The sequence below is a fragment of the Folsomia candida genome, unplaced genomic scaffold, assembly GCF_002217175.1.
Source record: "Folsomia candida strain VU population unplaced genomic scaffold, ASM221717v1 Fcan01_Sc004, whole genome shotgun sequence".
NCBI classification, from domain to species: Eukaryota; Metazoa; Arthropoda; class Collembola; order Entomobryomorpha; family Isotomidae; genus Folsomia; species Folsomia candida.
In genome coordinates, this window is record NW_019091196.1 from 843,728 (window position 1) to 859,267 (window position 15,540).

At 35.5% G+C, this 15,540-nt stretch overlaps 4 protein-coding genes across 5 annotated transcripts; all 4 read right to left on the reverse strand.

The window, feature by feature from the left end:
* Window positions 1–51: 51 nt before the first annotated feature.
* LOC110848715 lies at window positions 52–1,698 on the reverse strand. Its single transcript, XM_022095993.2, has 2 exons — window positions 859–1,698; window positions 52–504 (listed from the first exon to the last, which is right to left on the reverse strand). Exons 1-2 carry the CDS (start codon window positions 1,166–1,168, stop codon window positions 458–460), a joined length of 357 nt encoding a protein of 118 aa, XP_021951685.1. The 5' UTR covers window positions 1,169–1,698; the 3' UTR covers window positions 52–457.
* Window positions 1,699–3,095: 1,397 nt separating this feature from the next.
* On the reverse strand, window positions 3,096–5,443 carry LOC110848414. Its single transcript, XM_022095623.2, has 5 exons — window positions 5,065–5,443; window positions 4,808–4,999; window positions 4,158–4,376; window positions 3,374–3,482; window positions 3,096–3,293 (listed from the first exon to the last, which is right to left on the reverse strand). Exons 1-5 carry the CDS (start codon window positions 5,188–5,190, stop codon window positions 3,244–3,246), a joined length of 696 nt encoding a protein of 231 aa, XP_021951315.1. The 5' UTR covers window positions 5,191–5,443; the 3' UTR covers window positions 3,096–3,243.
* A 2,646-nt stretch (window positions 5,444–8,089) lies between these two features.
* Window positions 8,090–11,404, reverse strand: LOC110848848 (putative RNA-binding protein Luc7-like 2). 2 transcript variants are annotated; one of them, XM_035851076.1, is made up of 8 exons: window positions 11,203–11,249; window positions 11,005–11,099; window positions 10,643–10,685; window positions 10,397–10,512; window positions 9,489–9,587; window positions 8,984–9,415; window positions 8,770–8,912; window positions 8,090–8,543 (listed from the first exon to the last, which is right to left on the reverse strand). In XM_035851076.1, the coding sequence occupies exons 5-8, from the start codon at window positions 9,582–9,584 to the stop codon at window positions 8,336–8,338; spliced, it is 879 nt and encodes a 292-aa protein (XP_035706969.1). In that variant the 5' UTR covers window positions 9,585–9,587; window positions 10,397–10,512; window positions 10,643–10,685; window positions 11,005–11,099; window positions 11,203–11,249; the 3' UTR covers window positions 8,090–8,335. The 2 variants fall into 2 exon arrangements, with proteins under 2 accessions (XP_035706969.1, XP_021951873.1); XM_022096181.2 differs by lacking the exons at window positions 10,397–10,512; window positions 10,643–10,685 and having other exon boundaries at window positions 11,203–11,404.
* A 257-nt stretch (window positions 11,405–11,661) lies between these two features.
* On the reverse strand, window positions 11,662–15,468 carry LOC110848541 (THO complex subunit 5 homolog). The gene is made up of 15 exons (XM_022095790.2): window positions 15,330–15,468; window positions 14,892–15,252; window positions 14,680–14,820; window positions 14,411–14,619; window positions 14,249–14,324; window positions 13,822–14,140; window positions 13,622–13,749; window positions 13,445–13,562; window positions 13,275–13,371; window positions 13,005–13,200; window positions 12,782–12,920; window positions 12,474–12,665; window positions 12,282–12,403; window positions 12,020–12,207; window positions 11,662–11,949 (listed from the first exon to the last, which is right to left on the reverse strand). The coding sequence occupies exons 2-15, from the start codon at window positions 15,225–15,227 to the stop codon at window positions 11,880–11,882; spliced, it is 2,331 nt and encodes a 776-aa protein (XP_021951482.1). The 5' UTR covers window positions 15,228–15,252; window positions 15,330–15,468; the 3' UTR covers window positions 11,662–11,879.
* Between the last annotated feature and the right edge of the window lie 72 nt (window positions 15,469–15,540).

Below are 15,540 nucleotides of genomic sequence, written 5' to 3' on the forward strand. Positions count from 1 at the left end.
AAAATGCAAGTTTTTTTAAGACGATTATCTTTCGAAAATATTAAACACAAATTTCACTCTTTAACTTGAAATGCTTTATTTCAGCACAATTTGAAGAAATGAAACAATTTTCAAAAATTTAGAGGAATGCACAAAGCTATCCAAATTTCAGGGAGCGACTAAAGGAAAATATTTTTATAGGCGTCGATGTTCCTTAATAGATACGCGTTTTTATACCCCATAAAATGCATCGAATAAGGAAAACAAAACAAAAAACAATTTTCTTCCGTCATCCGTGTAACGGAAGAATAAAAAAAGTGTATATACAATTAATCAGAGAATAGAATGTTTGATGCAAACAGTTATTATTCGGAAATACTTGTTATCTAAGAGACTGAATTTGCCATTAAATTACATTTATAATACAGTTAACTAACGAAGTAGTTTGTTAATTAAGTTGTAATATTGTCCCGGTTTATTACAGAATCTGGGTATCATCCCCAACTCCAGCGTTTCTCAGGGCTTCTAAAAACATATAAATAATATACAAATAGATAATTTCAAATTTCAATAAATTAACTAGTTGTAGTGTTTCGTTTCTTGCAGGCTTGCTGCATTTCTTGCAGTGCAAAGCAAGCCATGCGAGGTGCAAGAAGCTGGGAGAAAGTGCAAGAAATATGTGTCATCTAGCCATTTATCGCAAATTTTTATTAGCCAATTATCGCGGCGGGCTTAGTTTTTTGCGCCGCGCATTTCTCGCAGGTGAAACCATCTACAAGAAATCACTTTCTTCCATCCGAAACACTAATAATTTTGAGTTTCCGTTTTTTTCAGAAATTTAAAAACCTAGCTAAAAAATGTACAACAAAACAAACTCACGTGCCGCATCTAAATGTCCGCCATCTACCAAACATCTAAGGAGATGGCTTCCCTTGGCGTCTCTATCGTATCGAGAAGATCTCCACTGAACTAACACTTTACTGATAAAATGATCCGTCGTGTCCACGCCCATTATCATCCGGTGGAGAGCTGTATGAACGTCGCCAGGCGGCACGCCGAAATTTTCGTGAAGTTCCGCCAAACTTGTGAGAACGGAGGGAGTTCCTATATTTGAGGCGACTCTGGATGTCGTCATTGTTGCCTGGACTTGTACCCCGGGTGTCAGTGGTGGCAAAGGTATTTCGGCCATGGCGTAAAAAATTTGTATGTAAATAGTTGAAAAATTCGAAAATTTTGGTTAATTTTTAGTGGCTAATTTGGCAATTTTGTATACTGATGACAGTTGCAGAGTAAGTTATTTACTGGGGAAATCTAACGTTTGACCAAGTTTGTGCGTAATTTGTGTGTGTTTTGCAATGGTTGTATAAAATATTCAGATAAAAAATACGAAAAATTGTAATTTTGAGTAATTATTTGTGGAAAATTTTACAATTTAAGTAACGACTGATGCGCAGTAAGGGATTTTCTGGAAAAATCTGACCGTTGATGAATTTTATTTGCAATGTATGTTCATTCAATACATGGTTATCTTTGGAGCGATAAGCTACTGGGAAATGATGGGCTTCGGTGTATTAATACAATTACATATTTTATTTGCATATGTACATACAACATGCTTATCTATGCAAAATTCGTTACCAAATCGTCGCAAGTTTTATAATGACGTTTTGGGCGTTAAAAAACTACTACTGTTAGGCGGATGTCAATGAAAAACGTGGAATTAGGTATTTATAATTATTGAAAATATTAAAAAACTATATTTAAAAACACAATCAAAATAGTGATTCGAAATTATCTATCACAAAATAAATATTTGCAGAATTTTTCATGTTATGATTTAACGTCGGTGTGGAAAATAAAACATTTTGATATTTATGATTGATTGGAAAGATTACCAGTACCATCCCATGAATCCTAAGCTAATAAAAAAATATGCAAAATTTTAGGTCATGAAAATTTTACGCATTAAAAAAAATATGGATAAACGCGAAACATTGTGTTTGTTTCTTCTCTAGTAACGAATTTTTGCCTATAACTTTTTTTTCGCGAAAAAAATTTGCACATGATTTTTTTAAAGAAAAAACTTTTTTATTTTTATTACACCCACAATTAAACATTATTACAACAACGATTACATACATCCATACAACACATCACATGACTTCAACAAGCTAAATACTAAATACCATTGAACACCTACTTATTCATCTACGTATGTACGTATGCAAATTTCTATTGTTTTTTGCAGTGCGTTAATTTTATTAACTTGTCCGTACTTCTGCTGTTTCAACATCGTCAAACATTAATTATTTCTTAACAATTCTGTCTAAATTTTAATCTCAACACAAAATTGAGACAAATTTATTTCCTGTAACATCACAATCTAAATAATTTCAAGAAAGAAATCAAGAAATCTTTTTTATTCGTTTTTTTACTCAATTTTTTATTTTTTTGTCAATTTTTTTATAATTATTATTTGGAAACCCAGTCGGAGCAGTTTATGTATGCTTTTCATCTAAAATCGAAAAATACTTAAAGCTGCGAATATTTCAACGCACTTTCGCAATATTTCATTCAACTGTCTGCCCACCAAATTGCACTGCAAATGGGGTTTGATGTATGTAAAATTTGCAAAAACGATGATGCATGCATGACACAGAAGTTAAATAAATAAATGCTAATAATTCGCCAATTGTATTTAATCGTGCACTTAAAATTGATACGTTACAAATCATACACGCATCACAAAATCGGTCTTCTTATCAAGCCAGCCAGACTTATCGGATACAAAATAAAAACATGCAAATAAAACTGAATTGACCAGGAGCACACAGTTTATAGATGGATAAATAATATTGTCATTTCCTGTTTCTTTATGATACAATGACTCGAAATAATTTTTACATTCAAACATCATGCACAGTTCAAAAATTGGAAGATATCAGATTTTGGACAGAAAGGTATTGAATTGTTTTTTCAAAGATTACGTATTACGTGTGCACTGTAAAACATGTCGCACTGATTTCGAATTTCATGCAGAATTTGAAATTTTGATCAGCCTGAAATGCATTTATGAATCTTTGCATTGTTAAAAAACATGTATTGAACGGGGATTATTTTGAATTAGTGAGAAATAAATTTTAAGCACGTGATTTATTATTGCAATATTTATAGACACGTTTTTAGACGTCACGTCTCGTCTTAACTGTTAAAATTAAATTAAGATTATCTAAATTAAATGCCAATTTTCCCCAAAATTTGTATCTATCCATCCAGTATGGAGCAATCCAAGTTGTACTTTTTTCTCAAACTTTCTGAAAATCAAAATTATGCATGTGTAAAAAATAAAGACTAAAATCACAATAAAAAAACTCATTATGTTTTCGCAAATTACTTGCAGCCTCCATAAAACAAAGCCCGTCAGCGTCTTCTTTCTCCAAAATGGTGATCAGACCAGCGACGGTGGCGTTATTTCCGTTCTTCCCCTTCCATGAAGTTAAGACCTAGTTTTTGACATAATTTTTGACATTTTTTGAAGAAAATTTGATGTTTAAAATGGGTCAAGTTGAAGGAAACAATCAGTGCGGGTTTTGCTACATTTCGTGCATTGCAAAGTAAGCAATGCAAAAAATGCAAGAAACTGGGAGAAAGTGCAAGAAATGTGCCATCGAGCCACGCGCGTATGAAGTATAACGGTGGGAAGTAGTTTTTAGTATCTTGCATTTCTTGCAGGTCAAAACAGTTGCAAAAAACTGTAAGAAATTCAAGGTGAAATAAACAGCAAGAAATTCTTGGTGCAAGAAATTCAAGATGCAAGAAACTGGGAGAAAGTGCAAGCAATCCGCGCCACCTAGCCACGCGCGTATGAAGTATAGTAGCGGGGCGCAGTTTTTTGTATCTTGCATTTCTTGCAGGTCAAAACAGTTGCAAAAAAAAGGAAGAAATTCAAGGTGCAAGAAACCGGGAGAAAATGCAAGAAATGCTAGCAGCCATCTAGCCAAGAATCGTATGAAGTATAACGGCGCGGCCTAGTTTCTCGTGCCGTGCATTTCTTGCAGGTCTAAATATGTAGCTGCACGAAACCACTTTCTTCCAGTTATTTCTTGCGCTGTGCATTTCTTGAACCCGAAAGAGTGGGAAAGATTTCAAAATTCGCGAAATAAAAGAGCAGGTCAAACCTTTCGGATAACGTCTCTCGAATTCGTTGACCCATTGTTAAACTTGTCCAGAAATTGTTTCATATCGCTTAACCTGACTTTTGGAAATCGCGGGTAAAATGTGGTCAGATTTTCGATAATTTCATCACTTGTGTTCAAAATTGAGGCTATGTCGGACACTTTGACATCTCCAGTGATGAGAGTGGGGGTGGGTTCATTGGTGGCGCTAGGAGCAGCATTCTTGTGTAAAATAAGGAAATGATAATTTTGTGAGCATTTTAAAATTTGACGTAACAATGAAGGTCCCCCAGCGTATGCTCTCCGATTTTGAGCAAATTAGTGTGAATCAATCGCAAATTTAATTAGGATGAAATTTGCAAAAGACGCGATCTCCCAATGGGCACGTTTGGAAGAGATATTTGCATCCGAAGAGGAAAAAACGCGCTCTGAAGTTGACAGATTTTACACTTTCCAAAGTTACTGAGCGTTTTCTCCTCTTCGGATGCAAATATCTCCAAAAATGCCAAACGTCCCCACTGGGAGATCGTGTCTTTCGCAAATTTTACCCTAATTAAAGTTGTGATCGATTGACACTAATTTGCTCAAAATCGGAAAGCATACGCTTGGAGACCTCCATCCATTGTAAGGTGAAAAAATGCAAATTTTAATACCGTTCCCACACTGGCACTGACATTGGACTGGTCACTTTGTTGCGATATCGCGGATTCTAACGCCCTCAAGGCTTTCGTATTTGCAGATTTTTTCAGGGCTTCTTTCACCGTTGGAAGAGCTTCGTCGACGGCATTATTCTTTAGGAAAGTGTACAAACGAAGTGCTCGCCGTTTCGGGTCTGAGTCACTTTCCTGAAAAAATTGGAAATTTAGCCAAAATTTTATGGTAAAATTTTTTGAAGTTTTTTTTGTAGTACAATTTTAGAAACGAGGACTTCCGTGATAATCCCGCTTATTTGGAGCTCAGTTAGTAAAGGCGACGATGTACAAATATCGGTGCACGAACAAAGCTCGGCAATTAAGGTATCCGTAAAAATTTGCATATTTGCGAATCAAAATTAACTGAAACACTGGTATTTTTTCCGGTTTTATTAGACCGTAACTTTGCGAACTTTGCGAATAAAACGCACTTACAAACTTACAACGCAGTTTTTCAACGGTCCGCTCAGTAAATTGCACTGCAAAATCAATAATTTGCACTTATACAAATAGGATTTGATGAATGTAAAATTCGCAATAATAATGATGACACAGAAGTTAAATAAATACTGATAATTCGCCAATTGTATTTAAAATTGACACGTTATAAATCATACACGCGTAACAAAGTCGGTCCTCTTATCAAGCCAGACTTATCGGATACATAATAAAAAAACATGCAAATAAAACTGAATTGACCAGCAAAGATAAATAATATTGTCATTCCTGTGTCTTTCTTTACAATGCAAAAATGAGTTTTGAATTTATTTATGCATTCAAATTTTATACACAATTGTAAAAATTTGAAATTTTAGACTGCTAGACTTTAGACAGAATTTATGGATTTCTTTAATTTTCAGATTTTGCTATGTACATAAGTAAAATAAATAATTGTATGTATTATAAGACGAGTTTTGTAACTAAATATTTAAGTCGACAGAACTATCTAGCTAAATACCCATGAATTACATAAATCAGTCAAAATATGTAAATATTTGGCATATTATTGTCCTACAAAAATTGCAATGATTAAGAATTTAGTCAACTGAAAAGATGACAAGCTTATTGATATTTTGAGTAGATTTGACATGAATAATTTTTGTCTTGTTTTTCATGTAGATTTTTTTTTACAGAATTGATACATATATGATTTTTATTAATTTTTAGATTTTCTAAATAAGTGAAATAAATATTTATGTAAGGCGAGTTTTGTACTCTTAAAACAATATAAATAGGACTAACTGTCTGGAAAATATATAAGTCGGAATATGTAAATATTTAGCATGTTATTATCCTAAAAAAAAGTTGCAACCATTAAGAATTTAGATCGACTGCAATTGAAAATCCAAAATTTTACGTGGATAATTTTTGGCATTTTTGGCATCACATTTTTGATTTTGGCATAATTTTCCAGTGTTTAAATATGTAGCTCTACGATATGTGCACACTTTCAGTCTTTTTAATACTTTTAGAACGACGGTTTCTGATCATTCTTCAAAAAAGGGGGTAGAATTTTGTTCTTTGAAAAAATTTCAGTCACATCTTTAGTTCAGCAGGATCGAGGTGGAAGCTTGACTGGAAGTTGACGCTGTGGAGGACTGTCTGCTAAATCCTAAAAGTTTGCAAAAATAAAAATACAATTTAGAAATCTTATCATTCGTGGTTCGTCAGGTCATGTCGTTGCATTTTTAGCAAAGTTTTGGCAACAATTTATTGCGAATTGTATTTGCATATTTTGTGTGAAGTATGTTATATATCTGACCGACTAGCAATAGTAGATACTTTTTAGAACTGTACATGAGTTCAAAAACTTTCGCAATTTCACAAATTTGCCAATCGTAAATGTGCATATTGTTTAAATTAGTTATGATCTTACTTTGTTTGAGTCTCGCTTTAAAGCTCGAGCTTCTCTGCTGTTGTTTTTCCAGTTTCCGGTTTTGTCCCGTATTTTCGTCCTCATTGTTATCGGGCTGTGCTTGCGCCCCTTTGCTGAGGTAGGAGGCGAGGACGATTAAAAATATGGCTTTCGAGACCAAAGTCATCTCAATTTGTGGATTTTAATTTAATTTTATGGAAATATTGGCGAAAGTAAAATTTTTCTAGTTCTGTGAATTTTTTTTCACATTTTCACCTTAAAATCTTGAATTTGCAGAAATATAACTCTTTAACTTGATAGCACTTTTGTTGCAAAAATTTGTGTAATAAATTGTGCACAAGTTTTAATAAATTTCGCACAACTTTTAATACAATTTTGCACAAGTTCTACTAAATTTTGCACAGATTGTACCTTCTTCTTTAAGGAAAGACGAGTCGAGAATGATGAAAATTTCGCAAGTCAAGCAGAGATTATTATTATTCTACTATTTTTTGCTTGGTTGAATGCGATGCGCAATAAAAGGAGACGCTATAGTCCGAAGTTCTTAGATGCGGCTAGAATAATGGAGGTGAGAGATGATGTTGAACAACAAAACAAGGTGATTGATTGTCGTGCTAAAAAAGAGATGATGGATAAATTGCAAGACTTTGCATGGCGAATTTTATGATTTTGTAGACAAAAAAAAATTTATGATTTTTGTAGACAAATTTTGGTACTGAAGGTATTTTAACGATGCTTGGCCAGAGTACTGACTGACTGCCCTTAGCAATCCGGAATTTTGCGAATTCTATGATTTTTTGTAGACCTTTGTATTATAATTTATGATGAGATTTTTAACTGCAGATTTAGTGAAGAGTGTGATTAGAAAGTTCGAGTATTTATATAAATAATAGCCCTCAGCAATTCTATGATTCCAAAAGTAGCAACAAATTGTACACTTTACATACATAAGTCTGTACTGTACGCATCGCATCTGTTGGCTGGAAGGCACACGTGTTGCACTTTTTTTATAGGAAAGTTGTCCGACCAGCTTTCGGCTTTGGGAGGGCGATGCAATGTCATGTCATAAATTTGACGCTTAGTCGGTATTAACACGAAGGAATCCTCTATGATTAAATGGAATGGAACCTGCCATTAAAACAATGACGGAAAACAGGAGCACGTGGAGGATGTAGGTTTATAAATATTTAAAAGTCAGTCGGCATTTTGCAAGCATAAGGAAATGAAAATTAAATTTGTAAGAATTTTTATCCGGGTTTTTGAGGATGTTCAACTAAATAAAATGAAATTGCTTGCGTCTCTATCGGAAATATGTACGTAAAACTGTGCAAAAACATGCAAAATGTTACGGCCCGTTTGACAAAAAGTTTCGGAAACAAAATCGATTTTATTACTCAAGTAGAAAAAAAGTGCGTAAAACACAAAACAATCAGATGAACAGAGAGTTCCTAATAATATGTATGTCACTTTCACTCTGCATTTGCATAACTTATGTACATACATACTTACGCTTTCTTTAGATCGTAAATTATAAAGTTACTAAAGTTAACATGTTTAAACTTTACGAAGAATTATAATTATAATAACTGACAACTAAATACGGCAAGACCAATTTAATCGGAATGTTTCGATCTTCTCTCCTTGGATCTGGACCTATCCCTTCGTTCCTTGGAGCGTGACCTTTTTTTATCTTTATGGCTTCGCTTATGATCGCGGTCTCGTGGGCTTCTCGATCTCGATTTGGAACGACGGCTTCTCTTCTTCCTGTCATGGTCACTTCCTCGACGCCGGTCGCGGTCGTCACGTCCGGCCGACTTGTCCCTGAAATAATTCGATATTACTAAATTTTGACAGATAATGGAGGTTACGGACCAGATTATTTTGTGAAATAGAAAAAAAGTAAAGAAAACTTTAAAATAAGGAAACTATAAAAATAGGATTTGATAAATTAATGAAAATGCCACATTTTGAGAATCACAATTTTAAAAAACTTACAAAAAAAATTTGTTAGTGAAAAATTTAACGTGACTTTTGCTTATTTATTTACCTTGACGGAGAGTTAGATCTTTTCCTCTCAGATCGTTCTTTATCTCGCAATTCTCTCTCGCGACGACGCGTTTTCTCCTCCTCGTCAAGTCGGGCGAGACGCATGTGATCCCTCCGTTTTCTACGACGCTCTTCCGCAATTTCCTACAAAATCGAGAGCATATAATTAAATTCCCATTTATACATTTTGAACTAATAACGGACACAAAAAATACCTGGAATTCTTTCAACGTTTCCCGTATCTTGATAAATCCGAGGTGCAACTTCCCCCCAAAATGGTCCGCGAGTCGCCTGTCGTTATCATGAATTCCAAGATAAGCACAACAAACATCGCACACCCTCAGTTTTTGTTGTTGATACGTCGCCGCGGGGATGGAGGAGCGATAGTCCGACTCCGCCTCAGATTTTTGCTTTCGCAAAGCGTCAATTTCCTCCATAAGTTTCATACTCTCGTCGACGAGGCCTTCCGCTCCGAGCTGTTCCGCCCTTGCCAACGCCTCTCCAATTTTTTCTCCCAGCTCGTGAACCTTATCCGCCTTCCCGGAAACTTCGGTGGATAGTTCCTCCTGTGTTTCGGCGAGACGCTTGCGAGCCTGCTCCGTCTTACGGTCAGCTTCCGCCACGAAGATGGAGAGTTGTTCGAGCGCCTGTACAACAATTAAAATATGTACATTTAACAATTAAAGTCAACAATTAGTCGTAAAAATTAGCTAGTCTTACGTCCAAATCGTAAAAATAATCCTTCCCCGGACTCGCAATTTCGTAATCCGCCTTCAACGCGAGGTTATGCATCTTGACGCAATCTCCGAGGTCCATCCTCTGCAAGAAACAAGACCAAACGAAACGATAAGTGATTACCCCACATACTAACAAAGACAATAAATCCCAGGGCTAATTATTATTTAAATGACATCAACTTACGGCCGGGACAAAGTGTTTTTTACGAAATATTTACCATACCACCACGAGAGCAGAGACAGACTTAAACCAAATACAACGAACGGGGGCAGAGAGGTGAGAAGTTTCTTTAAAAATTGATAACGACATTTTTTGGACCAAAATGCGATATGGTCAACTTACCACATAAATGGTCAACCATGGAACCATGCACCCACACCGAATTATAATGATATCAACAATCAATCAATATAAAACAAGTATTCATTCATCAGTGATAAATGCCGAATTAATTAATTAGATAATTAACTAACTGACTGACTGATTAACTGACCAGAACTTTAAAAACTGTTTGTGACGATGCCTGGCTCGAGTATAGCGTATGAAATAGCGACATATGATACGACTGACTGGCTACTTTTTTAAAATTATGAACGTGCACTGTTAGAAATCTGGTAAAGTCAGGCAGCTAAGGTATTGAATTCTCGGTAGTAAAGTTGCTACCGCTTGGTATTCAAATTATACGTAAGAATTTCCTACCGAAATGGTAAAACTTTTGTACCGCGCTATTACTATAATTATCAACACCACTTTGGTAAAGTGACTGTGATGATACATATATGATTACCGTTTGGTATCGTTTTAATACTCGATTTCTAAGAGTGCGTTGTCCCAGCCATGCTTACTCATGACCAGTGAAGGAAGTTAGTTATCAACTTTTGTGTACTTACAGCAGCCAGGCGCAATCAAGACCAGCCCTCATCATGACCACAATCTATAAACTGTGCCCTGCCGTTTATTGTCTCTCTGGGATGATCCAGAACCGAGACGAGCTCATCCTTCTCTTCTAGTTAATTACACACCCACGACATTCATCATATTTATTTTAACAACAAAAAAATTAAACAATCGGTCGGTGCCAAGTAAGTTGCAGTGGAAAGAGCAACTTTTTTTCGAAATGAGCAAGGTTCACTTACAAAAATAGTACGAGGTATGGACATTGTTTTGTTTCGATAAAGCCTGAAAGAGGAGGATGTAACATTATAAGAGAGGAATTAGCGAGTAAAAAACAACCTGCTGCGCCAGTAATTAATTAATTATTCATTTTCGTGTTGAATTAATTAAAGGGTTGAAATAAAATTGGTAATTGGAATTTGAGGATGAAGTTTTATAGCATAAATCTCGATTCGGGCGGCGTTCGACTGACTATCAATTTGCGAATGACGGACCAGTTAGGTAACCCATCCATATTAAATGCGTACAAAGTTATTTATACTAACGATCGACACAATAATTAATTATTTTTAGGTAAAAAAACAACGCAACAAGTTTGACTCACCGTGGAGGCTAAAATCTCATGGGGACAACACCCCAGCAAGAAACTCTTACAGACTCGGGGGTCATCGAATTTGATGGATAGTTTTTCCTCCTCTCCTGAAATTCGAAATTGTGAAACACAATTAATTAATTAATAAACAAATAAAACGATGAGTCATTGATTAAATAAATAATAATATTGATTTTGTTTTTTTTTTACCATTGCGACTCGTCCCCATCAACTGATCTAGCATGGCCCTAATCTGGTCGTGTGCAGACATCTTGTCTCAACGCCTATTTTACTACTCAATTTGATAACTTTAAAGTTATTTCAATTAGTAATTTTTAATTTAATTATTTATTTCCCTTTTCAATAACAAACAACGAAAGTTCTGGCAATCAAACAATTCTGCAAAGTTTATCGTTCCCGGTGCGATGGAGCAGAATTTAGTCTTGCTTAACTACTTGCATACGTGTTGCATCTTTGTTGCATGCATGAAATGCCTAATCATGAATGTCGAATTGTCGAATTTGAATTCGACATGAATAATTAATGTCGAAAATTCATGATGAATTTTCGATCTGGCGTTCACCAATTACAAAATTGCTGTTCATATCATGTTGCCAGAAATTATAATATGCATGTCTTGTACCAAATTGAAAAACAGTACGATTAATATTTAAAAAATAATATATGTCCATGTTATTATTGATCTTATAAAATTGCATCAATACATATTTAGCAACGATTTTCATATATTATTTAAATATTTAAGCATCAATTATTACAACAGTATCATAACATTAAAAATAAGTGAGGTATAAACTTTGTCAAGAATTGTAACGCTTAAAGCAACAATTATTTTAAACAATAAAAACCCGCAGAATTTGTAGTGTTTAGTATCGGTGTAAAAAATAGCCTCCACCCGTTCCACAGTATTTGAAAGGCCTTCTAAGATTCCGACCACTAAATCAAAAAAAATTATGAATAAAATAAGTGCACTGAATAATTTATAACATTTTGATGATTCACTTACGTCGACGCCCGGAGGAATAATTTCTCCCTGGTAAATTCTGAAGGACCGGCGGATTCCTCGACCATAAAATCTGTCTCTAAAATAATGTCAATCCCTTGCAACAGTCGGAGTAGTTGAAGGCTGACCAGAATTTTGGGCCATTGTTGGAAATCTTCGAGGCAGTAAATATTGACTTCACATTCTAAATCCTGCATGTTAAAAATAACATCCAATTTAAAGCTGAGCAAGGAACAGGAATTTTCAAGATTATCAGATTAAGTACCCGAATTACAGCATCATTTGTGGAATTTCTTTCTCCATTCCCCTCCTTTTCAAGCTGAATGCAAAACACGGGCGGCGTTTCGGGGAAATTGGGGGTAAGTGTGACCAATGCAGTGACCAGAGCTAGAAAGTATTTAATTAACGTTAAATAATTAGCTTTTTCAGAGCTTCATTTTTAAGCGTCAAGTATTACCTCGACCTCGCTCCAGACATGCTCTAAAAAACAGATTCTCTTCGCTCACAATATCCGTCCGTAAATGTTCTTGTGCAAAGGAGTAGCTGCAATAAGTGGGAAAATTGATTGATTCCCAAGATTTAAACGTGGTGGACAGCTTGGCTGGGAACAGTTCCTTTGCATCGGTTGGAATCTGCAAATTTTTCGCTTCTGCAAACATAATCAGTTAAAAAAATAAATATACAATTAACATATATTAATTCGCTAGAAGGGATGCCTAAGACTGAGCATCTATTCTTCAAGTTAGGTATTGAAAATTGAAATACCTAAAAGTTTTAACTGGTTGTGTAACGTTGCTTGGTTCGAAAGACGCGATTGGATCGATTTTAAGACGTTTTCGATATTAAGATAACTCGTTTCCATCTTGGGACGAGTTAAATTTTCGTAATTTGCATCGTTATGATCCTATTTAAAAATAGAAATCGAGAATGTTAGTGGTTTTGCCCCTTAGAATGAAAACAATTAACAACTGTTACATATTAATCTTACAGTTAAAGGAGGAAATTCCACACCCGCGAGTCTCTGCGCCCAGAGAAACGGTCTGCCCGTCTCGGACACAAAATCTGCAATTTCCTTCGTATCAACTTTTTGAAATAGGTACTGATTTGCAGGATTTGGGCTGTTTAATCCCTTGTCGCCTGGAAATAAGTCTTCCAACAGACTATCCGATGACACGATTTCGCCACTATCAACAGTAACAAGCCAAAATAAAAATAAGAATGGTTTCCCATCAATTATAATTTTATATACAATTATTACGTCGGAATTTTCTTGACGTCATCCACCATTTTGGCCTTTACAGTAACAATTTTGAGTTTAATGAGGTAAAAGAATTGGATCAGTACTGCGTTTGACCCTGAAATAATTTTAATGAAAAAATACAAGTGTTATAATTTTCACGCGAGTTATTTTTATTGTTAATTTGATACCCTTCGAGCTCACGACCCACTCAATCCAGAACGGATGCTTTTCTATTAATTTTTGCTTGGCATCTTCCGGTGACAAGTTAATTGAGCTCTTTTTCCGCATTAATTGTCTTCTTGACGTCTAAAAAGATCGTAAATAATCATTTAATTGATCAAAAATTGAATAAACTTAATATTTACCTCAGTCACATCGGGATCTAATTCTTTATCCGAATCAGAATCCTCTTCATCTTCTTCTGGGGTAACAATTAACTCTTTAGCTGCCTCCAGATTTCCGTGCAGATTAACTACCAAATCTGTTTTTCCGGCTATTAAAAAAGTACAAAATTACAAATAGAGACCATTTGCATATAAAAATACTTGTTAAATATTTGTTATACCGTTTGCTTCCCTGAACGCATTCGACTGAATGAACAAAACATACAATTCTGCAGGAAGATATTGTGCGATCTCGTTTTGTTCCTTTTTCGACGATATTTCAATTCCAAAAATCTGCTGGAGAGGTTTTGTCGCCTCCAGTACACTGTTCAACAAGGGACCAATGCTGTCCAATTTTCCTTGCGTGTCGTCAATGCGTTTGGACGCAGATTCCTTTTCTTTTTCCAAGGAGTTGCAATCCTCAGTAAGTTTTTGTCTTTGAACAAACTCGTACTCCAGTCTTGCGATTCGGAGTAAGTGGGGATCCGACTTGGTAGCTTTCTAAGAGATGATTAATTGAATTATTAGCTCACCCTGCGTAGCATGAGAGCTATTGAATTCCTCTTGTTTAATTGTGCACGCTAAAATACTAATTGATGTCTAAATTACGGTTTTAGTTATCTTCTCTGGGGCCTCTTCATAAAATTGCTCGACGGGAATGAGGTCAATTGATTCATCCTTTCCCCTAAAATTTGAAAAACAATTATGAAATATAGATAAAATACTAAACCAGTTTTTGCAAACATCATGCTTTGCATAATTTCTTCTTACTTGTAATCCTGCACGGCTGCGACTTGGTTTTGCAAATGTGTCGCTTCATACAAAAGGTTTTGAAGGAGAAGGTGATCAGAATCGACGTCATTTCTTACACTGAGCTGCTCGTCCTTGACCGACTTTAGTTTCAATTTCATCATCCGATTTATTAAACGGAGGCTGGATATTTTTACGAGTCCTTCTTCCATTTTTTCTTCAAAATCGTCCTATATCAATAAAATATTAGCATAATTTAGCATCACAGTAAGATAAGATCACACACCAACCTCATCTGTCGTGGGCGCCGACAGCATTGACATAATTTCCTGCAAATTCTTTTCCAGTTGTGCACAAATATCGTGGCCTTCGCTCAAACTTTTAGCTGCGTCCAGAGACTTGGCCAAATTATTTTCATGCTCGACGACGCTCTAAAAATACAATACAATTAAAATAAGTGAAAGTGGGACCATTAATTTCTACTACGAAATCTATATCTTACTTCATACAACTCTTTCTTATCCAACGTTACAGGAAGTGGATCTTTATCCACTTCCATCTTCGATTCTGTGGGTGGCATTGGATTGGTTTTGCTTGAAGAAGAACTGGAAGTCTGTTTCGAACTAGAAAGGTCGGATTTGTTGGGGGATGATGACGACGATCCGCCGGATTTTACATGCGGTTCACCTTCATTTCTGAGCCGTTTTTCCTCCTTGATCGCTAGGCGATCTCTTCCGTCCCTTTCTCGTTCACGTAGGCTACTACTGCTGTCCCTCCGCCCTCCTGAATTGGAACGGTCAAGGCGATCTCGATCACTTCGGCTGGGTTCTTTCGCCATGAAAATATTGTCTCGGGGGAGCTCTCTAGAAATTAATACAATTTCAAATTAAAATCTCGACGTACTTTGATATCCCACCACTTTTATGATTAATACACTTACCACCCACACCGTGTCAAATAATTAATTGATTTTAAGTACAATTAACTAATTACAAATTAATTGGTGAAAGAGCGAAAAGAAAACCACAACTTTGTTGGTCAGCTCTTTGAATAAGCGGTGTCCACTAAATATTTAAACTTCCCGCCGGGGCAGACTTTAGTCTCTTTGAAATTTGTCCTCCACCTCCATTGTGATTTTCCAGGTGTTCGTT